This window comes from Falco cherrug, chromosome 3, assembly GCF_023634085.1.
Source record: "Falco cherrug isolate bFalChe1 chromosome 3, bFalChe1.pri, whole genome shotgun sequence".
NCBI classification, from domain to species: Eukaryota; Metazoa; Chordata; class Aves; order Falconiformes; family Falconidae; genus Falco; species Falco cherrug.
Window position 1 is genome coordinate 56,644,046 of NC_073699.1, and position 25,646 is coordinate 56,669,691.

General features: G+C 39.1%; 1 protein-coding gene across 1 annotated transcript in view; it reads right to left on the reverse strand.

The window, feature by feature from the left end:
- Positions 1–25,646, reverse strand: part of LAMA3 (laminin subunit alpha 3) — a 122,857-nt gene that overhangs the window by 13,674 nt on the left and 83,537 nt on the right. The window contains exons 42-66 of the mRNA XM_055705748.1: positions 24,270–24,379; positions 22,316–22,396; positions 20,800–20,906; positions 18,125–18,175; positions 17,583–17,734; positions 16,934–17,044; positions 16,727–16,838; positions 16,020–16,187; positions 14,684–14,880; positions 13,103–13,219; positions 12,412–12,566; positions 10,907–11,048; positions 10,210–10,309; positions 9,716–9,832; positions 9,453–9,632; positions 7,511–7,653; positions 6,289–6,465; positions 4,999–5,150; positions 4,738–4,900; positions 4,120–4,253; positions 3,839–3,989; positions 2,857–2,976; positions 1,824–1,948; positions 1,350–1,470; positions 18–158 (exon numbers count right to left, since the gene is read on the reverse strand). Coding sequence (XP_055561723.1) covers positions 18–158; positions 1,350–1,470; positions 1,824–1,948; positions 2,857–2,976; positions 3,839–3,989; positions 4,120–4,253; positions 4,738–4,900; positions 4,999–5,150; positions 6,289–6,465; positions 7,511–7,653; positions 9,453–9,632; positions 9,716–9,832; positions 10,210–10,309; positions 10,907–11,048; positions 12,412–12,566; positions 13,103–13,219; positions 14,684–14,880; positions 16,020–16,187; positions 16,727–16,838; positions 16,934–17,044; positions 17,583–17,734; positions 18,125–18,175; positions 20,800–20,906; positions 22,316–22,396; positions 24,270–24,379 — 3,327 coding nt within the window. The remainder of the gene's footprint in view (positions 1–17; positions 159–1,349; positions 1,471–1,823; positions 1,949–2,856; positions 2,977–3,838; positions 3,990–4,119; positions 4,254–4,737; positions 4,901–4,998; positions 5,151–6,288; positions 6,466–7,510; positions 7,654–9,452; positions 9,633–9,715; positions 9,833–10,209; positions 10,310–10,906; positions 11,049–12,411; positions 12,567–13,102; positions 13,220–14,683; positions 14,881–16,019; positions 16,188–16,726; positions 16,839–16,933; positions 17,045–17,582; positions 17,735–18,124; positions 18,176–20,799; positions 20,907–22,315; positions 22,397–24,269; positions 24,380–25,646) is intronic.

Genomic DNA, 25,646 nt, shown 5'->3' on the forward strand with positions numbered 1-25,646 from the left:
TGGAACATGTTTCATACCCATAGATTGTAATTTAAGAGTGTTCCAGTCGATGCCATGGTCTGAAAGCCAAAGCCAACTTGGAAATCCTTGGGAAATGGGAAACCTGCCGCACTCAGACTCAGTGTTCCCTTCTTGGAGAAAGCTGCAGATCTAACGAGCTGAAAAAGAGATAATAATGCTTTCAATGATTCTCCTTTTAATCAGAAGAAATGGCAACATGGGACAACTGCCCTACTCAACATAATTGTGACTGTCTCCAGCCAAAACCAAGCACAAGGCAAACTGCAAGTACAATTATTTCAGTACAGAACAGATTGACTGAATTGGCTTCACCAGCATTAATTATGATCTGAGAAACTCCAAAGGGAGGTGAGGCTTGCCGAGTACAATCAGCTGTTCGTCTCTAGCTACTCTTCACATCGGCATGATGGCTTTGAAACTTTTCACATTTGAGGACGTAAAAGTAAGCAGCTGGAGGAATGGCTCATAAGTACAGAGCTGTGCAGATGAGCTACATAACTGAAACAGTGTAAGTCATAGGACAGAATACACCTGAGCCCTTTTGAACAAAACACATTTTAATACATGAGAAGTTATACAGATACAGATGAAGAATGAAGGTCAGATCCTTTGTGGAGGGAAATGACCTGCAAAGAAATTGATCTGTGAAAGGTTTAGATACCACAAAGGGAAAGCAAGCGAGCACAAGCATTCAGTGCAGTGCCATAGGAAAAAGGGAAATGGAATCATGCACCATGTAAGTAGCAGTAAGTAGAAGCAGGATAATTTTCATCTCTGCATGCAGCATTGGTTAAGCCAACACTGAAATGTCACCTTGTCCCATTTTAAAAAGAATGTGGCAAAACTCAAGAATGCACAGAAAATAATTATAAAACAATCAGATGAGTGGAGCAATAGCCTTAGAATGAGAGACTTCAGTGGTAGTAGTGTCTTTTAGCTCTTTCAAGAAAAAAGGTTGAGAGGTCATTTAATTAGGAAGCATAAGCACCTTGGAGAGAGGAAAGATCCCGAATAGTATTAAGTAACTTAGTATTCCGGCCTAATCAATAACAGCAACTGGAAGCCAACAAGTTTACATGGTAAATATGAATTCTTAATTGTACACAGTATTGATTAAGAAGGTGGACTATGTGCTGGAGCAAGCTATCACAATAGGGGTGGAGTCTCCTTTCTTCCATATATTTATATCAAGCCCAGCTTCTTTTATTACCGTCACATGTTAACCAAATACAATTTTTGATCTAAGTAAAACATAATGGTCCAGGATTTATAGACAGACCAGACTCCGTGAAATCCAGCAGAAGTTTTTAAGGGGTTTTGTTAGTTACCTTCCAGTCATCTGAACATTTCTTGCTGACACCAACAGTCTCGTCAAAAATAACAGATGCAGTGTTAGGGTTTTTCACATTCTTCATGCAGCCCCGGAATGGAAGTGTGGATATATTAAAGCTGGTTTCAGAGAGTACAAGGAAAAAGAGTTTAGTAGCCTGGTATTTCAAAGCACACACTATTACAATAGCCTGTAAATGCTGACAATATAAGAAATAGAAAAACAGAACAAAAGCAATCTTTCTTGCACACACATACTTCAGGCTGATCAAACCCAATCTTCAGGATACACTCCAACAGAGGTCCCACTGTTAGCCAAAAATCACAGATTATGATCATGCATTATATGCTGGTTATTTTCATATTACATAAGACACCCAGAACAAAGTGTGAAAAAAAGTGCCTAATGAAAGAGTTTAGATGGAGTTTCCATACAAACCCTGTGTATAAAAAGTCTTTTTATAGTTACTTACCGTTCCCGTAGAGTAGGTGGAATTCCACCTAAGTAGTACTTAGTGAAAAGGAAGACTTTTATGTTGGCTTTAATATCAGGACTAACGTGAACAGTATTCTTACTTCGGGCAAGCACCAAATGAATCTGAAACAGGTGAATAATAAGAATTACTTCACTGAGGAAACCCCAGAATTTAGCAGATTAAATGTACTCCCACAGAGTAGGACACAATGGAGGGTTTTTTCCTCTCCTTTTATTTACTAATGACTTAAATCCAGAACAACTGCAGTAGTTTAAAGGCACTTTGCAAAATCTGGGCATTTAGCCAGAGTAAATGCCTAAGGAAAACACTCTACTATCCAAATACAAGGTGAGGTTTTATTTTCCTCAGGAAGATTGCCCTACAAATACACCTCACCTAGGACTCAAATATTGCCTTCTATTTGCAATTGAAGATTCCGGAGCTGCTGCCTGATACAAAGACTAGGTCGATCAGCTGGCTGGAGGGAACTTCACCCAGTATGGCATAAAGATTCCCTCCAGCAGACCCTGTGACCTATACTATTTAGTTGGAGATGCAGTAAGGGGAAAAGGGAGAATCAACATGGCAGCCAAAGGTTTTAACAATGTCTATGATTTCACTCTGGTAGTGATTCAAAACAGCCGGACTGAAGCTAAGCAGACAAGCAACAACAGAAAATGATGTCTGCAAAGATCAGCCTGGCCTGAAGAAATAAACTCTCAGCTGGTTAAAAAACTTTATCTAAATATTAAACTAACGTTAACAATTGCAAGGTACACAGCTCTCTTTAAATAAAGCATTGCTTTGTCAAAGTGTTTTTTCTTTGGTGGTTTCTCTGTTAAAACTGAACTTATTCACAGGAATGCACGGTAGAAAGATTAATTTTCACATGTCCAAACTAATCTCCAGCAGCTTGATGTCCTCAACACAAAAGGAAAACTTCACAACTAAACTTTACAACAGGGGGTTTAGTTTCAGCTAACATGTATTTTTACAAATAATGATCACTTGATTGTTTAAGATGACATACCTGTTTATATGTTCCATCATTTACAGTTGTATTGGTTTCTATTTCTTTTGGAGGCTCAGAGCCAACTTTGTATCTAAAAACAGTATGACCATCTTTAATGAGCACGCTGATGAACTGATCCTGCAAGAAAAAGACCAAACACCAACCCAATTAAACTGCCAACGTTTCATATATATTTCACTGTCATGTGACTAATTGCAATGAAGCTATCTAGTTGCTTCAGTAAAGCTTTTGAAGGGGAAAGATAACACAAAGCAGACTAAAACTTACAATAATCAACCATAATTACTTTAAAATGTTATAAACAGATCTGGCAGCAGCTCCAAATGTATTCTCCAAATCTCTAGAGGACTTTTTGTCATTTCAAGACGTCTACTGACTTTTTATAGCATTGAGAAATTATCCTGAACGTGTCACAGTGATTGCAAACATGCCTATAATATTATTAGATAAGTAGCATCACTGCTGTTTGGAGCACCTTTGCAGGTATAAGGCACCATGTCATTTTCTAGATTCTTCCTTACTCTGTTACCACCCGTATCTAGATTTGGGAAGAGTGCACTTCCACTTTTGGAGGACTGCAATATTTCAAAATTGGTTCAATTCAAATTACATCCTCCTTGCCCACCCTCAGTTCTGAATTCTCTGCATGGCCTAATGGAGGAACTACTTGGAAGGATTTTTTTCTCAGCCTCCATAATGTGAATATTCAGTAGCCATTACAGAATCACAGAATATCTCAAGTTGGAAGGGACCCATAAGGACCATGGAGTCCAACTCCCAGCTCCTTGCAGGACTACCTAAAACTAAACTGTATGACATTAAACATGCAGCAGAATCTACTAAACTGCCACACACATGAAAATAACACTTTTAAGAAACTTCCTCACAGTTATTAGTAAATCTAACATGTTCTCAAGTAGGCAAAGTTTTAAAAAAGGTTCTTGGACAACAAAACAGACAGAAGCATTCCATGAATTACCCCATTTGCTGCAAAAAACACGATGCCTTCATCTGCAGTAGTCTCAATTGTCTGCTCATAGCGTACCCGGCTGAGGGTATTTGGTTCTTTCAGTGTGACACTGGCATAACCAGTGCCTTCAAAATAGCTTTGGTCAGTCTCTTCTTTATACCTGTAATAATTGAATGTCACAGATGTGAATATATGAGAGCAAAAACTATTACTTCATGGACTTACTGTCATTATAATTTTATAATGATAAAATTACAGAATTGTGAAACACTTCTGTGTTTATATCATACCTTCTGCAGGGTTGCACTTCAGTGGTATTGAGATTAAAAGTCCTCTTGAAGTTGTAAAGGCTGATAATATGCTCATTTAGGTTGTCTAATTCAATGCAGCCTTCATAATGAGGATAGTCTAGCTTACGTGGAGGCTGCAAAATAGTGTCATCAAAAACACTCCGTCAACATCAGCCAACAAAATTTTACATTGACATATAACTGCTAAAACTTACTGCAAATAATAATGACACAGAACATGACATTCTAAATATCACAAAACTATTATATCTTTCTATATAATATCCAAACCATCTGATACCACTCCAGGGGTACTGCAGCATGATTTAAATTGGAGTCATATGGATGGATTAGGAATAGCACTTAGCTGGGCTGGACAGGTTTCACGCTGTCCTCGGCAGATGAAATACCATCATACTCCCTGCTTTGAGTTTTAGCATTCTACAAGCTATACAGATTCTGTAGGAAGCAGCATCTCCTTGCATACTGTCTATTCCTACTGACATGGATAAACTTTTACACAGCTTTTGAAAGACTGCTAGTTCCAACGTTTACTTGTAAGAACAACAGAATGATTAACATGGAAATCTCTTTAAAAGACTAAACAACTCTTTGTACCCTAAAATCTGGTGGGTATCCTCCAACATAAAAGACAACAGTGCTGGGATCAAGGTTTAAGAGAGTGTCACTGCCTCCACTGCTTGCAGTCAAAGGGCTTTCATACTCTGGAGAAGTTGATGTTGCTGCTTTGATGTAATTCAGCTTTACATACTGGTAAATCCTAAAACCAAAACAGACAGGCAAAATGTCACATCACACTAATAAAAGATGTTCTTAGCAGGTTTTGTAAAAGATTGTTGTGCACTGTGGGTCATATACCTTTCAAACTTAACTTGATCCATAACAGCTTCCTCAGTTTCGCTTTGAGTCACTAATGACTGCACATCTATTTCTACATCGCCATCTCCCAGGTTATAAACACAAGTAAGGTGACCATCTTTCACAGCCATACCAATATAGTCCTTGGAAGCCTAAGAATAGCAAAGCAAATAATCATTAATAAATGATTAATGTTAATGAGGGTATAATACAGCAGCACTTCCTTAGAGACACCATCATACTGTGCATGAGTCATAAAAAAATCTACTCACCTAATGATGAGAATTGTTATTAAGTTTATCAGTTCTGGGAAGAAAAAATTGTAATCTTGTATGTTGCACTGATTCAGTGAATATAGCTATAAATTAATTGAAAACTGGTGTGGCTATTTATTTTTATAACAACAGTAGCTAAAATAATTTTCACATTTGTAACATCTCCCAACTAAAGCCATGAAAACATGACACCTTTACTAAAAATTAGACTCAACATCTATGAAATAAAAAACATGTTTGGAACAGCACTCAGTCAAGGACAATAGTTTCTGCTGAGGTGACTGGAAGCAGTAATTTTCCCAAACAATTCACATTTTATTTCTCCAACATACCATATTGCACAACTAACAATTAAAATGCTGACAACTGATATCCCAGGCAGATATTCAGGAGATAAAAAGCTGAAATCCAGTGTAGAACAACTACCTTTAAACAGCTTTCTGTGTATCCACAAGACTCACTACAGATACCGTGCTGCTGTCAAGTAAGAAGACTTAAAAATACATAGTTTGACCACATTCAGGAAATTTTTAGAGTGACTGTGCTTGAGCAAGCCTTAATGCACAAGCAGGTCTGTATTATTCTGCATATTCAGAAGAGAAAGAAATTAAGAGCTGAGGGACTGAATTTTAAAACTGAAATGATCACTTTTTTTTTAATCGACAGAGAAACTCACAGTGACTTATATTGTGGGAAGAGTCAAAGCTCTGAGTTTGTGCTGACTGCTGCAGAAACTATCAGTTCTGACAAGACTGTGTGATGGTATCTATGCCAGAGAAGTAACTTCCAAAGGACCAAACAGCAAAGCATCAAAGGGCAAAGCAGTCAGTTAGCCAACAAGTTACTTTGCTGGTGGAGAAATGAACAAAACACTTCTGGCACTACATAATGGCAATTACAAATAAATGGGCCAAACAGTAGCTATAACCTTCAGTTAAAATAAACCATCTCCCATCTGTTTCTCAAAGCATATCGTCTGTTCTAAAAATCAGATTAAATATCAAAATATACCTACATCTTTGTTACCCAGGTACAGTACAAACTTATTTGATGCCCTCTGGGGGGTGTCTAATCTTCTCTGAGGTCTTTGGAGCAAGAAAGAAAGTGAAGTATAGCCTTTCAGATCTTCAAGGTTGCTTGGAGGTCGAACCTCTACACCAGAGCTGCCATTGAACCTCATAGGAATAGCAACCTGTTAAGAAAAACAAAATTCAGTCCATTATAACTATCTCTTGCTACTACTCCTATTTATTTCACTGTTGTCTTTAGTTGCAAAGTATCCTATTACATATCCTAGTCATGTTATAGCCATTAGTTACTACAGGCTCTGACGCTACCAAACAATATAATTAGGAAACAGACTGGATAATACCGCATTCTGTATTATCAATACTTATCACTTAACACAGCACTTTTTCAGTCCAGACATCAATTAATCAACCCTGGCCATGCCTCTGTCAAGTAATTGTTACCTTCAATACATGGACAGGGAAAGATGTGCCCTGCAGCTCTAAAGAGCAAGCCTATGCATTATTTAGATGTCAGCATACACATCCTGATGCTTCACTTAGCTGGACTTGACTATCTGTTGGAAATTATAATGCATCTCTGATATTAACAAAGACACATCCTATTACAGCTACTTACATCACTGTCACAGATTTCTCTTATCCATTTTAACTGCAGGTTATTTGTGATGATCTCAGAGATGCTTCTCAGGGACCACGCTACCCCTTCACCAACTACAGCAGTTGCTTAAATGGAGAAAGCACAGTCTAATAAGGAGGTGCTAGTAGCCAACTCATAACATCTTGGGGCAGCTATGGCTACACAACTTCTTTTGCAGTGTCAGCGTCCAACTGGCCATGTGTGGGTGAACAGCCCTGCCGCTAAGCTGCAGAGCTGACTCTGCCACTGCTGCCAAAGCCACCACAACGTACTTTGGAAGGCAAAAGGCTATTGTACAGGTAAGTATTGCAGAGATGCCCTGGGAAAAAAGCCCTGTGGGAGGAGGATGGAGCAGGATGCTGCTGCATCCACTCATTTTTGTGTATAAATTATTATGCTTCCCATCATGACAGTTACTTGAAGTGCTGGGTGGTGCTGTTGAATGACATGTATGTCTGGTCTTTCACACATATTTTGACAAAATTATTTAGAAAGAGAAAGAGGAACAAAAGTACTGCTGTGTGTCCAGACCACCGAGGTCAAGCATGATTGCAATGTTCAGTACAGACCTTATTTGCAGCATCTCTTGCCTGCTGAATCAGCTCTCTTATGCGATTTACATTCTCAGAGATGTTGCTTAGTGGCATCAGCTGTTGGTTGATACTTTCGATCTTGCTGAACAGATCTGGAAGTTTGTTTGTCAATTTTTTTACTGCAATGAAAGAAAAAATATCATTGATAGAAAGGAGGAGGAAAACAGGTATCACTACACGATTATCAGAAAAGCAGTGAGCAGGGTGACAATGGAACTGTTTTCATTAGTGCTACATTATTAGGAAGCCCTCACTGATACTAGCAGTTTATACAGAGGATGTTGTACTCCTGGAATTTCTGGCCAAAGGTATTTGCAGAAGCAGACAGAGTCAGCACTTCCAAAAATGTGTTAGATAAATGAAGGTCCAGAAGAAAAAATTAAATAGAACAGACAGGGATATGCTCTCTAACATTATTATTCAGTGACTGTGGATGCTAGGAGAGGATGAGGATAATGTACAACAGACAAGGGTCAGGCTTATGTGCATTCCCTGAGTAGCGTCTCCGGCTGCCACAGCTGGAGAGTAAATACTGCAGCAGGCAGACCACTGGCCTGAGCAAGTAGGGCATGTCTTGTATTCTTGTGTCAGGGTTGCTAGCCAGCACAATTCAGTAGTGAGCCTTATAGTATCTGGGCAGGCTTATTTCAGGAGAAAAGGAGATACTATGAGAATTTCAACTTTCATTAAAACAGGAAACAATTTTTCGTCTCCACTGATTGCAAAATAATAGCCTGAAAGTATTAGCAGACTGAAATCCTATGATACGGAAAGCAGATAAAAAGAAATCCAGAGCTATTATTTTTCTAAATATGACTTCTAAGCTGGTCTTGTAACTGCAGGGATGACTTATGCCTCTGCAATAACATGCAGGGCTAGCTCTTGTATTTATCTTACTCAAAATGTTTTCTCTCACTTGACTATCAGACAAAGTTGCCGAAAAGATAAAAAAGACGCTTCTTGGGATTGTGATTGTCGCTTGTTTTGTATTCAATGCATGCTTTATGCAATGCATTTTACTTTCAGCTAACAGACATCTAGCCTAAGCTAACTGTCTAGGTCCCTTTCTAGACAGTGCAGTAGACGATCACAGAACCACAGAGTGGCTGAGGTTGGCAGGGACCTCTGGAGGTCATATTGTTCTACACCTGTGCTCAAGCACAGCCACCTAGAGCCAGTTGCCCAGAATCATGTCTAGATGGCTTCTGAATATCTCCAAGGATGGAGACTCCACACCCTGCCTGGGAAACCTGTGCCAGTGCTCGGTCACCCTCACAGTATCAAAAAGTGTTTCTTGATGTTCAGAGGGAACCTTCTGCATTTCAGCCTTTGCCTCAAGGGCACATTGCTGGCTCATGTATAACTTGCTGTCTACCAGGACCTTCCTCTTCTGCAAAGCTGCTTTCAAGCTTGCCCGCCCCCCAGCATACACTGGTGCCTGGGACTGTTTCTCCTTAGGAGCAGGACTTCTCCTTGAACCCTCATGAGGTTCCCATCAGGCCATTTCTGCAGCCTGTTGAAGTCTGTCTGAATGGCAGCATGACCCTCTGCTGTATCAGCTACTCCTCCCAGTTTTGTGTCATTAGCAAGTTTGCTGAGGGTATGCTCTGTCCCTTCATCCAGATCATTACTGAAGATGTTAAATGGGATTGGACCCAGCACTGAACGCTGGGGTACCCTGCTAGTCACTGGCCTCCAAGTCTTTAGACACCAGCCATGGTATCACCTTTTAACACATACTACAGGATGGCCTGAGTCATCTTCTGCTGTACCAGTCCCTTTCTACTGGCAATAAAGGAAGCTCAGAACACTAGCTTAGGCTAGGTGCTTAACTTCTGGATGACTAATATTTCTGCTGCAAAACTGACAATGTTCACTTAACAGTGACTTGGCAAGCCTCAGATAGCTCCTGCAATACCTGAATTGTTTGCCTCCATCAGTGCTTTACTGAAGCCAGCACTCTGTACGCTTCCATAGGTACTCTTCATTTTTTCCACATCTGCTTGCATTGGGAGCAGTTCATCCAATACATTAGTTGTGACATCCTTGGCATTTTTTACCATGTCCTTTGCATTGGTAATGATGCTGTCGATATCATCTGAAACACACACAAATGCATATGCAGATTCTTATAGTCATAGATGAAAGAGGCAAAACTGAAGTGATCAGTAAGTAACTAACCTCTGTTTATCCCATTGAGATTATTCTGAAGAGTGACAAGATCAATTTGCAGTGTATTCTTCTTTCCATCAGTGACATCAAGTCTTTGCTTTATGTCTCCAAGGGTTGGACCAATAGCTGCAAAACAGTGAATGCCCTGTGTGAATTTTAAACAAAATACCACCTTCCTGTTGGACAGGTGGTGTCACAGCACCAGCCTGCACTCTTGCACAGCTCGTGTTGCCGCTGAGCATTGAGTGCACTGCAAAACAAGTACAAGGCAGAGGATTTGCTGGACAGGGCTACTGCAAAGGTGTATAGCATAGCAGAAGTAGGGAATCTACTTTCTTGCCTTTTTGCCATTGGAAAAAACCATCACAAGAGGTCCCATTATAATAGAACTAGCCTCTTCTGGTTAAATATGTTCTGCAGAGCTTTGCTGAACTGTGAAAATTTTTGGTTCAATGAAAGCTTCTCATGCTGGGCCAACACGTCTACTATCATTTTCTTGGTACCTTGCAATGTCTTTTCAGTCTCCTGTGCTTGATTCAAGAGAGTACTGCTCTCAGTTTTCAACCTTGCAGCTTTTCCTGATAGATCTTCTCTCTTCACAGTCTGGTAACAGAAGCATGGTACTGTAAGATTGCTTTAATAATATTAAAATTTAAAGAGTAAAAGAGATAGCCCAATCCAGTTTAAAAAAACAACTCTACAAGGGCAGAGATTTCATGTGAAGATAATCTTTAGCAACAGTTAGCAAGATTAACTTGAGCATAACACAGCCTTGGTCTTCAGCAAACTTCAGAGAAATTTTTGGGGCATTAGGAAGAAATTATTAGCACACAGCTGTTGGATGCTACTCCTCTGCTGAAGAGCTTGTGGGTATGACTAGTGCAAAGTAAAAAAGAATACCTGAAATCACCTTCAGTGATTACTGGGCTTGCCTTATGCAGATCTATTTATTTTGCACTGAAAGGAACAGTTAGTATTCATAGGGACAGCCTCATCAGAGAGGCGGTACCCAGCCTATTTAGTACTGAACAAGACTAATTCATGAACATGAAGAATAGGAACTCATATAATGGCCACAGACAAATAAGGCATGCGAAGACACAGAGCTCTTTGATTTGGGTGCCTCTCTGACAGTTAAAAAAATAAAATAAATCTAGCTGTAGCAAATTTACTATCATTTGGCCACTTATGGGTACTTACCGATAAAGCTGAGTCAGCTGCATTCCCAGCTTTGCTGGCTGCTTCCTCTGCCGCTTTCATGGCGTTAATAATATTGTCATAGGCAGTAGAAGCTTCCACAGCACAGCCTACCAACTCGTCCTTCCTGGCACTGTTCTTTATTCTGTGGGAAACAGGGTGAAAAATGCAGCGTTCTGCAAAGACTTTGAGAAGTATTCTGAACAGACCTGAACTCAGTATTTTCTAAGTAACACCAGTACAGAAAATGTTTTTCAGTTAGATCTGTAATTTCATTCCAAAAAAAATCACACTGGGAGGCAGACCAATATGAAAAAATTCTTCAGAAGATGGGATAAGTTCAGGCATGCGGAAAAGCACAACTGTGGGTCTCCAAAGCAGTCTTTACATGATTAAGATAGGGAGAATGCACCAAGACACAAGGTCAGTAAGCCACCTCGATCACAGCCCCCCAGATACACTTCAGTTCAGGGAGTTCAGAGAACTGCAGCTTCCAGATCGCCTCTGGCTGTTTCAACATCCTGCAGGAGTGGCACACGGGGCACAAGATGGAACAACTACAAGACCTCTTGTGTTTTCCCCAAGAACCAGTACAGGAGCTCTGGAATCAGAAACAACACACAAAATCTCTTCTACTTACTCCTTGTGAGCTACGCAACTGCCCAGTAGTAGCCGCCTTGTATTTATGAGAACAGTGTCTTGTTAACTGAAAAAAAAATCACTCTGAAAACTAACAAAAAATAGATGATTTTTTTTTTTTAGCAAAGAATTTTCCAGCTGAGTTAGGTATTTTTTAATCTAACTTTTTGAGAGTTTCTAGTTGGTGTACTGACAAAATGGAAACAATTTACATAGCAAAGAAAAATAAAAATCAGCATTTCGCTTTTTAAATTTTGTTCTGATGTACTGTAGAAGGCCTCCAAAACCTCATTCATAATTCCCTCTCCATTACTTTTACTTTACCATGGAAACACTTAATTCAAATGAAGTTTATAATATTTTTGCCTTTCTAGAAGATTCCTTGAAAGATGAGAAAACTATAGGAAGTCTTTTCCTCACTAATGCTAAACAGTTGTGTCTGAAGACTGCCAAGATAGCATTTCTTCCAATTATTTGCCCTAATTCATTGACACCATAAAAGTATCCCTGAGTACGAGTACAGGAAATAATACTAAGACAGACATATTCTAAACATCTTCCCACTCTATACATGAGGGCTTTTTCTTGTTAGTAAGAAGTTAATGAAGTGTTAGTGCAGTAATGCAAAAGTGTATTATGGGAGTCCTCACTTCCGGGGGAAAAAAACCCCAAGAAAAATACAGGAAGACCTGGTTTCTGGGGAAAAAAGAAAAGAAAACATCTGTACATCATGAAGAAGCAGAAAAAAACAAACTGATTTTCTTTCTAACTTTGCAAATGGCCATTAAATCAAGTGAAGTTACAGACAGAGCATTGCAACCATGGATGTTATGTACAAAAATTGCTCATTTACAGGAATGGCAACGTACTCTTCCAGCTGTTTTGCCAAGTCTTGCAAAGATTTGGCGTGTTCTTCAGCCCTCACCACCAACGGTTCTTTGCTTGCTGATAAGGAGTGATTTGTCAGCTTTTCATTCATATCTTTCCTTGCTCCATCCAGCTGAGCAGCCAGGCTTTCATATTCCTATGGGTTTATAAAGAAAAAAGTGTATTTATATATACACGCATGATTTTGTTCTTGTCTCCTTCAGTACTGCATATACTTTGCATCAGAGGAGATCAAGGGGAAAAAAGTTCCCTTCCAACTTACCCTGCAAGTTACTGGAAACAACTGCTAAGTCATTACATTATGCTTCCAGACCCATTAGGTAAAAATCGAGTCAGACCAAAGACCATTCTACCCCGGTATCCTGTCTCTGCCAGTGGCTAAAGCAATCGCCCAGAAAGAAATACAAGAATAGCACAATCACTTATGGTATGTCTCACAGATATTCTCCCAAACTCTGATATCTGCAGCTCAGACACCACAACCCTCAACAAGCTGCTCTTACAGAAACCTGTGTAGGCAGGCTCCTCTCGCACCCAGGATGGGCTGTGAGACCCTTCCCTTTTGGTGAGGCCCAGATACGCCTGTTGTCCTAGCCACTGAGCTATGCTACCCATTACAGTGACAGCAAGATAGTGGGATTTTAAACCCTAATTTAAGAATGTCAGTTATACCTCTTTGCTCTTTTGCAATAATCCAAGTACACTATTAGCTTGTGTCAGGGAAGACCGGGCAGAGTTCAGAATATCCAAGATACCGTTCTGTTGTACATTTGTCTCCTCAATCTGTTTCTGAGGAAAAATAAAAGGTTGAATACCATGTGATTGAGTTAAAAATGAGACGCAGGGAAAACCGTATCTACCTAAAATCTAGTTTGCAGTAGGATTTATGAAAGGTGCTATCACTTTGTTAATCAGATGCCTATACTGTTTAGGAACTAATGCTATGCTACTGATTAGAAGGGTGAGAAAACTTGGGAGTCTGCAGTAGCATAGCATACAGCTGGCAGCAGCCTACAGTGGCTCAGTAATTAGCACTCAAAGCAAAAGTAGTACAGGTCAGCTGAGATGAACCGTCAGGGCAGGCCATCTAAGTGTCTGATCTCTCAAACCTGGAAACTAAAAACAGATCCCTGGTGACTACCCTGATCTTTGCATTCTTTCAAAGGCAGAAATAAAATGATTACGCTATCCCTTCATCTGGGGATCTTACCAGAAAGGGGGGGGTGAATTCTCACCACCTTATCCTCTTGAAAGCTCTGAGGGGAATGAAGCTCCTTGGTCTAGAGCAGCCCTGTGACAATCCACAGTGTAGCCCTAGGGCAATGGCACACCACAAACACAGCCAGACAAGTGGTGTTGCAGGTAAGGATGCGTTAGGTCTCTTCAGTTGGGTTTCTATCGTTGTAATCTGTCAAATCTCTCTCTACCAGAGAAGTGTATCAGGAGATTTATGACTTGTACAGATGAGTCCATCTTTTAAAACAACCATGCATAGATATGTGCCACACATATTGTACAGTCCATGCACATAAAGGTATAATTAAATACTGAAAAGGACAGTTAAATGTAGAAATTCTTTTGTTCGAGCAGTGTTAGCAAACTGGATAGACGTAAGTGTGCTAAAACAGTGATGTATTTCAGCAAACCCACAATTAATTTAAAAGAATGGGTCCTGCAGCAAACTATTATTTTATATATATATTAAATAATCATTTATAAATAAATTATTATTTATTATTTCTTGTACTATTTCAGCAGCTCTAAAAATTAAGCACTGCTCAGAAATGACAGCTATTTCTTGCCACCTTTCTGATAGGACCACAGAAGCACTTCCATAAAATATTAATCCCAAATAATTTAACAGTCTTGCCCACATTATTGCTCCAGTCTTTCATGGCTGTTAAAAACAAATACTTTAAGCAACTCACTACGAAAAATACACCAGCATCAGGAATTTGATCTAGAATAGGAAACAAAAAGGCCAGTGGCAGCTGAAGAGAAGTACCAGGCAGAGACGCTCCTTCCCTGCTCTCATCAGAGCTATGTCTGGGTCATACTGTCCTGGTCACACAAACAGTTCACAAGTGGGCATAGACTACATTTATACCTGTCCATACATATATCAAAAGATGGAAAGACACCTTGGAGAAAGTCTGAAGAATTACTGCTACTTGGTTTTGCAAGGTAAAAAGCAGCAATCAAAAGTACTTCTGCCCTGAGGTTTAACTTTCTTCTCCTGAACCCCAACAGTACCTTGATGTCTTCCAACAGGACTCCATTATCTCTGTTTAAGTTTTCAGCCTGCTTGATTTGTCCCGTCGCCTCATTCAGAGCTTCACGAAGGTCAGTGATTTTGGATTCATATTCATTCAATGAATCCCTCACACTTTTAATAAGCCCATGATTTTCCTGGTGGTACTTTTGTAGTTCATTCTTAATACGTGCCAGTACTGCAGTATCAGGACCAGAAATAAAAGTTTTGTTCAGAGAAGAAGGGAACCAGAACAAACTTACTTCAAAAGGGCTTGACATTTAGTATTAGAAAGCTGTGGTTATCTGAAATACTGAGCATCCTTTGCAGTGCTAATTTCAGTGATACTATAGCAGAGATGTTATTCAGCATCTCACTGGATCAAATCTGCTCACTGGTTTGCTGCTGCAGACACAGAGCACAAATAAACATTTATATGGCTATTTCTAAATTAAGTAAGGATGAAGTCAATCTGCAAACACTGAATCATTTTCTTTTCTTATATGGGACAAACACAATTTCACCAAAAATTTCATCTACAATGTGGACATCTACATCTGTGCTAGTCACCAGAGCTTCCTCTGTAATCAATAGAGAGAGAGGGGCACATTTAATCTCGAAGAAGGTAGAAACAAAACAGGTCAAATGAATCACACTCTTAAGAGTGCCCATTTCACTGCCTACAAAATAGGATACAGAAGGGTTACTTTCTAGACATAGCTATCAAAGTCCAAAGTTAGGGGAAATTACTATCACTTGTAAGGTCTTTCACATTCCACAGCTATGCCCCTGGTTAGGAGATAAGCCTGTGACTTTGCTGTTCTTGCTGTCTCGTCTGGAATCAGGTTTCTGAATGCCCCAGTCAAACACTTGCAGAGAACATAAAAAGAAGTACAACTAGTGCAACTAGAACTTCTAAACTTAATCTTTGTATGATCTGACCCTTGGAATATTCCAGCAGCTTTTGAAAATTTGTTGTTAAATTACACCTGTAATTTCTCTAAAATAGCTGTATGTACCATAGCCTATAGATTACAATACACAGAAGCACTGCGTAAGTGTATTAGGATCAGTTACATCTTTATTTTACTGAGACTGATCTTGTTATGAAAGTTCTACTGGGTTTCTCCCCCAGCTCAATTCTGTTTCTTCAGTAACAAACTAAAAATGCCTTTAAATCCACTCCAAAACTATCACTTTCCTGTTGACTATTGACTGCTACAGATCCCAGGGATACATTGCAAAATACCCCTCCCTGCACTCCATCCCAATCAACCAATAATGCTTCAGATTTAAGGTCGATCTTGAGAGTAAGAAGCTGAAATAACAAGCCCTTACACAGCTGAGCTTCTGTTCGCTCCTTCTCTGCCTCTGCTTGAAGTTGGCCAAAATTGCGGTTTCGCATCTCTGTCATCATGCGTTGAGCTTCAGCCAGTTCTTTGGCAGCATCTCCCAAGGGCAAGTTGTTACCTTCTACATTTGTACCAGCTATTTGTTCCAAGAGCACTGAAAAATGTATTGTCAAAGTCAAGAGAGAAGATGTGCTCAAGAGTATGCAAAATACACAAGTGACAGGGCCTGGTTTTTTCCCCAAAACCCCATGCCTATTCCTGAATTCCTTAATGAAGCAGATCCATTTTTAATTAAATGTATTAAGCTGAAAAGCATCCCATGTCACACAATCAGAGCTAGTAAGATGGCACTGGGCTTGAAATTTGTCCCAAATGACCAAGTTCACAGCGATAATTTTAAGATTCTAACTTTAAAGAGCCTATGATAGCAACCCAGACGAAAGTAAATTTGTTGCTCTAAATGTCCCTGTGGTAAAGCTTCTCTGTCCCTATTCACTACATCGGGAAGGCAGGCTCCTAAACTAGCATTATATATTAGATTTCTAATAGGAAGAGTGAATTCCACAGCTATGTCTAAATTCTGATTTATAAAGTTTTCTAATGAAACCTCTCATGCTTAATTAAGAATATTGTAAATAAACTGAAAAGATTCCATAAACCAAAACATGTTATAGAGTTAGAAACTATTTTTACCTTGTATATTGTTGACAACTATTTGTATGTGTGAAACCAAATTCTTTCCTTTCTGATGAGTTTGGCCGAAATTATTAAATAATATCTCTGCTGCTTTGTAGTTCATTTCAGCCTACCAAGGGAAAAAACAGATTAGATTAAAAATATCTTGATACAGCATGCATATTATCAAGAGATGTGTATTTTGAAATTGATTTAGTAAGTCACCTTTTCCTGGAGAGTATTTACTTCATGATTTAGGTTAATGAATTCTGTCTCCAACTCATCTACCTTTGAACCTTGATTACGAACAACAGAATGGTAATTCTTCAATAAGACCTGAAAAGAAAGGAAAACAATATTTCCAATACATCACTCACACAGAGGAGACAAAAAGCAAAAAATCATGGGGTTAGATCTTTACCCAAGGTAAATAAAAGCAGCATTACTGACATGAAGGCTGACCAATTGCTGCCCAAAACCTGGGCTTTTTTATCTGTGTATATAGCAACTGCTATTCCAACCACAGAACATTTTTTAGGATCAATTTTGGTATTGGAAATTGGAATGTTGGCGGTTTTTGGTAATGCAGAGACATGAAGTGCTGGAAAAAGGCAGAGCTATAGGGAAAAATCAAGGAGATGGCTTTCAGGGTAAGTAGGCCTCAGAAAAAGCAGAGATACTGATTCTCTTTCAGAGCATGACATAAAAACTTCTGTCTTCTAACAGGTGAAGCCCCGTGCTGTCAGCACCTGGTATTTGAAATCAAAAGTTGATGTATGTTTCCTTGCAAGCTGACAAAAAGATGGCATAAGTTCCTAGGTTCAGCTCTTACCTGCTTAATCTGAAATCCACTCTTCTGTTTCTGTATGCCTACCTTTAAGTCTTTGATGCGTGTTTCGAGACGTCTCATCTGCTCCAGTGTGTGGGTACCCGCATGGACATTTTGCAGTTGAGACTTAATCAGCTGAAGCTCGTCACCTATTGTGCTCAAATCCTTCAGCAGTGTAATTACACAGCTATCACAAGCTGGAAGGAACATGAGCAAAGGAAAACAATACGTATTATTGATATTTGGTGCAGAGAATATTTCGCTGAGTACATTAATAAACAAGATGCAATGGAAACACTTTGACAGTTGTCACCTGGTGCCACCTGAAGAATAAAGGCAACAACAAAGGCTACAGTATTAAGGAGAGTGACCAAAGCCAGAAATTAGGAGGAGGCCTCATTCATATCTGGCTAGCTGACCACCTCTTTTATCATTTTTCTGAGTGTTTGGCTGAATGCTTGCTTTTAAAAGATTAATTACAAGACACCTTCAGTCCTTTTCAAACTCTGCCACCCCTACAAGAGTCATCAGTATGTATCCAAAACCAGCAGAAGGCAATGTAAGTGCAGTTCTATTTTATTACTTACAGTCACAATCTTCATTGGGATCCACATCTTTTGGTTCATTATTGAAACATTCTGAAATCACAAGACTGTCATTAGTAACCAAAGTTTTCTTATAGAAATAGTATTATTGACTTTCTTGCCCTCACTTTTCAAGGATACCAGCCATTAAAACATGGTGATGCCCTTTCATAAATCCATACCCACCATGAACAAGCTGAAAGGCCCAGAAAGCTTGAGCATGCCAAAACATTCAGCTCCCATTTATGCCTTGCTGCGATCAACACCTTTTTCATCCCTCGAAGGAAACTGACTGTAAACTGCTCTCCCCTACCAATATATGCTACTTGGGTAGCAGCAGAAGGCTCTCTCACATCAAATATGCTGAATGTATTACTAGAATTTGCCTAGAATAACACCACCAGGATTGGAGCCAAGGCTACACTGTTAAAGCATTTTACCCAGGACATAGGTTCAAACCCCTTTATCTACTTCAGTATCCATGTTCAAACCACAGCTTCTGATTCCCCAAAGGATGCCTTACCCACAAGGAACTGAGAAATGTTTATGGCTTTTCTTCATACCTGTCACAGCTCGCAAGATTAAGAGATTAATCAAGCTTGAGAGAAATCCATAGTGTATGCATGGAAGGAGGCACTGTATGTGTTCCAAGGCATGGAGCTTGGACTGCAGGTGGTGTACAACAAACATTGCCCTCAGACTTTACAACAAGCTAGCACAAGTGATTGCCTGTCCAGTGTGCTGGTTTGTTTTACAAACCCTGTTATAAGAAGCTTAACGCTTTCCTGGTGCACATGGTATTGTAATATCCTGGGATCCTAACTTCTAGGAGGCAGGAAAGGAACCGGCTCCTAAAAATGCCACCATATAGGACAGGAATCGCCCCATCTTGATGCCCAACTCCCTTTTACAGGCTTGGCCCTACTGTCACCCTCCTCTCCTCTGGAAAATGAAAAGGGCTGTGCATGTCTTTTACTCTGAAGGAAAAGGATGCACTCCGGGTATAAGCTGTTGCTGTCAAGAGTCAACAACAGCCTGCAACTGTGAGATGTTACAGTGATAAAATTAGACCTGAGCTTTAACAGCAGCATGAAACAGCCTGGAACAAACTGCCTAGCTGTGCCATTTCCTTTGGCACTTGCACATTAAGTCATCAGGAAGTTAAATGGGATTGGTAGTGAGCGCTGCTGCCAAAAGGAGACAAGTCACAAAACATATATTTGTAAGACAACTAAGGAAATTATTCTGTAATTCAAATACCCATGCAGTTCTGCTGTTGTGTAATCAGCTAACGCCAGACACATTTCAGCTGTCACTGTGAAGTACCAATTAAATGCAACTATTGCTACAACTTGTGCACAAACAACGTCAGCCAAGAAATGGTGAAATGAAAAAGTCTGGCCAAATGCCAGACATCACGCACAAGAAACCTGATAGAACATGCTGTGCTGATGATCACAGAAGGTTTTATTCTTAATGCAGAGAAAAGAGACAGCTGATCAGAATATATAGTTGGAGACAAACTGTCAACAAACTGGCTTTTGAATTTTGCCTTATGGATTAGCTTGTCCTAGCAAACGTTTGCTTCAAAAAGAAAGGATAAAACATCAAACACTGCTTGGATCTATTCCACACAAGGTATAAATATAATAAAGATGCATTACTTCAATGATGAAATATGAAATGAGAACTAGCTATTGAAAAATTGCACCAGCTGCCAACAGCAGTTCACATCACTTGCTGTTTTTCTCATTTCTGTGACAAAGGTGATCCTTGCAGCTCCTTGAATGCAGTATGAACAGCAGTGCAGAGAAATGAGTAACATGAGAATGTCAGTTGTTAGTTTGACACTTTACTAATATCTGAGGAGGAAAAGCTGTCTATGGGGAGAGAAAAGTGTAATTTTACTGGGGAATGAAAATCAAGATCCTTTTCAGGAGCAGTGGCCTATGTGTTTCTGAATAGAAATGAGTATCCCAAGGGACTGAGGTGAATCAAGGTAAAGATGGTCTGAGGAATGTTGGATCAGGCCCTTTACTTCAGGATTATAATAGATACAACAAATACATGCCAGTGGTATAATATTCTTATAAGAGCTTACTAGTAGTGGAGTACATGTGTGACTGATTCTGGGAAAATCAGGGACGCCTTAGATGGCAGAATGGTATGTAGCAGGGTTTATAAACCAGCCCCATGACTCAGGTCCTAACTTCCACTGTAAACACAGTTAGCATGGATACCTACGAAGGCACTGCCTGATGCAGACTCTGAAGATGTCACTAATCTGTCCCAAATACATTTAAAAAAGGCATATTGAGGCTTCTCAGTTTCCTAAGTCTGTGACACAGACTGGTAAGATATGACTTAACCATATAATCAGAGGAACCATAATGCATTTAAAAATATACCAGTGAAACAGAAAACCAGAATAAAATTGGTAGTATTTATGAAGGGAAATACATGATAAAATGGCTTAGAGGAGCAAACTTGATGACTCAGGACAGCCCTTCTATTACCATCATGTTGTGTTTTAGGAAAACTTACATTTTGTTAAAAATTATCTACATTTCTTATAAGTCTAGATCTTTCCCTCTGTTCAATTTATCTAGAGTACCATCCTTTTCTGCTTCCCAGAGAGAAGATAACACCCCCTTTCATGTTCATAGGCCCTCACGTACCTCCAGTCAGGTGGTCACAGCTAGCCAGCTGTCCATTATTATTACAATTACATTTCTGACAGTAGCCTCCATATTTCTGTGGATTTCCGAAATATCCTGGAGCACATCTAGATAAAGAGATAGAAGTAATTTTTATTAAACATTTGAAGCTACTTTTGTGAAAAATACTTTCCCTTGTAAAATACAAAACCCCCTAGTTATTCTCCAGAAGAAATTTTCAAGAAGTTTTGAGTTCATGTCTTGAATTAGACAAAAAGAGTATATTTTTGGCCTAAAGTATCCTCTGCACTATGCTAAAAATATCCTTCCAAGTACTGCAGAATTTTTTTCTCAAAATAAAAGAACTCCCACAATGCTCATATAGGAATAATTCACTTAATCTGAAAAAATACAATATACACAGATACATACATACACAGAGACCCTGACAAGGCTTAATCCACACCATTCTGGTCTGTGATCTCACCAGAAAACACCTATTAAGGAGGATCATACTGCAAGCACATGTTGAGATTTCAAACAGCAATAGCACTGAATGACATTATCACCCTTCTGCTGGGTGATACCTCCTCTTGCCATCTGCCAGCAAAGTATTCTGTGTGAGTGAACTCTGAATATTTTATAGATAAAATATATTGTCCAGACTGGCTAGCTAATATTCCTAGAAGTCACCCTGTTGTGAGATCTGTAGGAGTGGCAATGCAGGATCAAAGGGCCATGATGAGCAGCTGAGGTACAGCTAGATCTGGAAGAGAAAAATCCGTCTAACCTGCAGCTTAGATGTCAAAGGTAACAGTTTCAAAGCACAAGACAACGTCCTACTGGAGGTGCTGTCTTCAGGTGAGCTATGACTTATTAGCCTCAGGTTTCCAAACCAGACAACACCACTCCACTGTGCTTAAATTCTCCCGGAAATTGAAACTCAGTGAAATAGCTTCCTCTGTCTGCCTGAAACTGCCATGCTGTTCCTCTTGTCCTTTGCCAAACAGCTGCAATGTTCCAGCAAAAGCGATGGCTTTGGCATTGTATTTTTGTATGCTCCACGTGTGGAACACATCAGAATGATTTGGCATGAAGGGTATGGTGTATAATGTTTATTATATGGTTGCTGTTGGATAACTAGGAACACTGAAGCATCATCAGGTACCTTGCAGAAAACGGAAAAACGTTTTTAACTCGAAAAGGGACAAAACAAGTTGGAGTCATTATTACCAGAAAGGGTACAGGATTATCCTGGCAAGGCACAGGGCACTTAGGCTAAGAGGCTGACATTTCTCTTTTTGGTAAAAACTGTGTAGTCACTAAATAGTCTGTGAATAATTGTTTACATTTCTCCAGGGAGTGTTGGGTTTACTTCTAGAATTACACTATAGCACCACACTATAGCAGCTGTTCATATAAATAGATACTCCTTAAGTGTGTGCATACTATGCATATGTGTACATCCATATATTGGCACACACCTCCTTCTATGGTGTCCCTCAAAAGCCGTGGTCTTGAGAAACAAGTCACTTACCGTTCACAACGAATTCCAGTATAGCCTTCTTTGCAGAGACACTGTATTTCTTCACCGTTTGTGACACAACCAGTTGCAAATCTTTGAGAAGAAGCAAAAATATTATTGTGAACAGATCATAAAATAGGTTTTGCTCTCTAGAGGCTAAGCTCAGTTAAATGACTTTCAGATTTAAAAGTTTTTATACCACCAAATTACTTCTCAGTTAATTTGCCTCTAGACAAACTGCTGTGACTAATTCTTTGAAGTTTTATATATTTTGTCTAAATTCTTTCCTTAGACTAAAAAATAATAATTTCCTGACCCTCTGGACTGACCGACTATAAGAGTTCACTATGCAAAGGAATACCTAAAATAAACCTTAATAGTGATGTTGTAAAATAAAACAAGTCTAGGTAGCTATTTTATCTTACTAGGCAAGAATCAATAGCCTGTGCTAGACAATATGTTCTCCTGCTTAGATAGCTTTTTTTCTTTTTTATGGATGTAAACATTAAACGATATTTTAATGTAGCTATTGTTTGGTGTTTGTTTTGTTTTTGGGGGTTTTTTTGTTTTGTTTTGTTTTTTTTTAACCAAGGCAGAATAGAGTTGTACACCATTTTGGGGAGCTTTAGAGTATATCTGGTTAACACAATGAACATTTTTGTCTGCTCTTTCTAGCAGACCCATCTAGATTCAAATTTCTCTGGGAGAAAAATTTTTTGGCCAATGTCTGGGAAGGAGAAGGCAGGAGGTGAAGCAGGGATAGGGCATGTTTGCTATTTCCATTTTTTAATTTATGAACAGCAGGATAAAGCAAGTCTGTGCATCAAAGATGTCTGCAATAAGAATTACATATAATTTGACTAGGAGGAAAATTGTCAACTCCAACAATGCCAGGTGGGGTGCATTTCCTATGTCAGGAATGGTATTTACCACCCTAATGTGCAGCTATGAAACCGCAGTTTTATGGTCTCCCTAGATATTTCAGCATTCTTAAAGCAAAAGATGACTAAAAATATATTCAGTCAGCCTCAGGCAAGCACCTGCAGAAAAGACCAATGCTGTCAAAAACTGATCTGTCACAGAGTTCTCTGATAAATGAAAAACCTGTCCATTTTCTGATGGTGCAAATCTCCTACTTAAGGCTACTTGGTGTTTGGTAATGCACCTGGCAAATATTATGTGGTGCCTTTAGCAATTTCTAGCTTCATTTTTTTTAACAGACTTCAGGTTTCAGAACTGACCAATGATGACAATGTGGCTAAACATACCACACATTCAAAATGCAATTTACTGCCCAATTTTAAGCCTGGCAACCTCATTAGATCCAAGGAAATTAATTTTTTTTAGCTCAGTATGTTTGTACTTCAAACAGAGCTTCCACCTGAAGAGCAACCATACTTTCAGAAATCTAGATACATGCTGAAAAGCTTTAACGTTTTTATATTATTTTTGCATCTTACTAAATTTTCTGAATTCATATAAAGGGCTTGTTTCATCATTGTCACTTATCTCCTACCCAGAGTAATGGTGTTAAATGTGAGACTAAAGATAACTTACATCTTGCATTTCAGTAAACAAGAAAGATTCTGGATATGTCCAGTAAGGGAAAAGGCTTCCACGCTATATTTCTCAACATGATTTTATACATAAGCCCATTGCGACTGCCTGGGGCTCCCCCAGGTGATGAGCAGTGTGCCTTTGTGGTTCAGAAACTGAGTGAGAATGGGAATACTCAACTTATTAAAAAAGGCAGTGCTGTGAGACAGACTACCAAGTTACTGCTGGTCTAACACACCTCAAATGGGTCTGATGCCCCACTATGCTGAGCAATATCAGAATACAGGAAAAGATCATTATCTTCCTATGGTAGTAGGGATTGGTGTTTGGTTGCAGGTTTTTTCTTTCTTTCTTTCTTTTTTTTCTTTTTCCCCTCCCCTGCTTGACTTTTTATTACTTTTTACTGTACCTGTTTGTATAGGGGCAAGGACACACCCGGCAGGAGCCTTCAGTGGCATCTCCAAAATAACCATCTTCACAGCGCTCACATTTCTCCCCAGCAGTATTATACTGACAGTTCTTCAAAAGGAAGAGAGAGACAAGCAAGAGAGTTAACAGTTCTTTACCACTCAATACGGCTTTATGATTATTAAAAAAAAAAAAAAAAAGTAGCTAATCTACTCAGAGGATACGTTCTTTCCCTTCCACATAATCAAACATTTATGGCCAAACTGCCTTCCCAACCAGGATAAATTGGTTCCAGTCATTCTGCAATTGTAGAAACCACAATTTGGTCATTATTGTGGAAAAGCATCAATAAACAAGCAGCATTAAACATAGTTTTAAAGAAATTCAATCAGACGCATAGTTTGTTAAGGAATTACTAATGCACTCTCTCTGTCTTGATATTTCAATTAAAAATCAATATGTTTAAATTAAACTTTAAATTTTGCATCTTAACATTAATTATAAGGCAGATATCATTTAAAAGCACGCAATCAATTGAACCCAAGTACATTCTTAAAAGAATCCCACTAAATTAATGTAAAATATTTCTGTTAGTAGATTCAGATAAGAATTTCATTTCATGTACTTTCTCCAGTGTATGTGTTATTTGTATTTATGGAGTAAATAATGAAAACAAAGGCTAGGAAGACAATTAAAACCAGTATAACTGAGCCACTTTTTCCATTGTAAAATTGTTGGGAATCATATCTTATTTTAGAAACATTCTTATTCCTGGTGCTGTCTAATTGTCACACAAATTTATATATTACAGGGAGAGAATAAAGAAGTTGCTTTTGCATTACCTAAAGCAATACTAATTTAAAGTAGAAATTGTTCAAATACAATCTTGAGCAGCCATAAAAATTCCATGTGACCAACACTCAAGAGGTATTCACATTCCCAAGTTCTACAGCTGTTTCCTTCCGTGTGCAACAGACTGATCCAACATCCCACAGAGCTGAGGGTGTACTAATAAAGTGAAAGATGATAAAAGAAAGTGGGAAATTGGCTGGAAGCAGTCACTGAGCAAGTAACACTTGCATTTCAGGGACCTTGACAGCTTAGGGCTATGGTTGAAGGCCCTACTACCATGACTTGCAGCAGAGGGGCATTTTTCCCTACAAATGAGAAACAGTTCTGTCTCTCCCATCTCCTTGTATACTCCATTCTCTACATTTCTTCACACCCAGAGTCCCTCAACCACGTCAACAGCCCTTCCTTCAGCCTCTGCACGTAGTAACCTCCAATTAGTTTTCATTTTGGTTGAAGAACTAAATTTGTGGCTCACTTGTGAAAGGTTCTGGGAAAGCAGGAAAAGCTCTAGTTCACATACGGGACA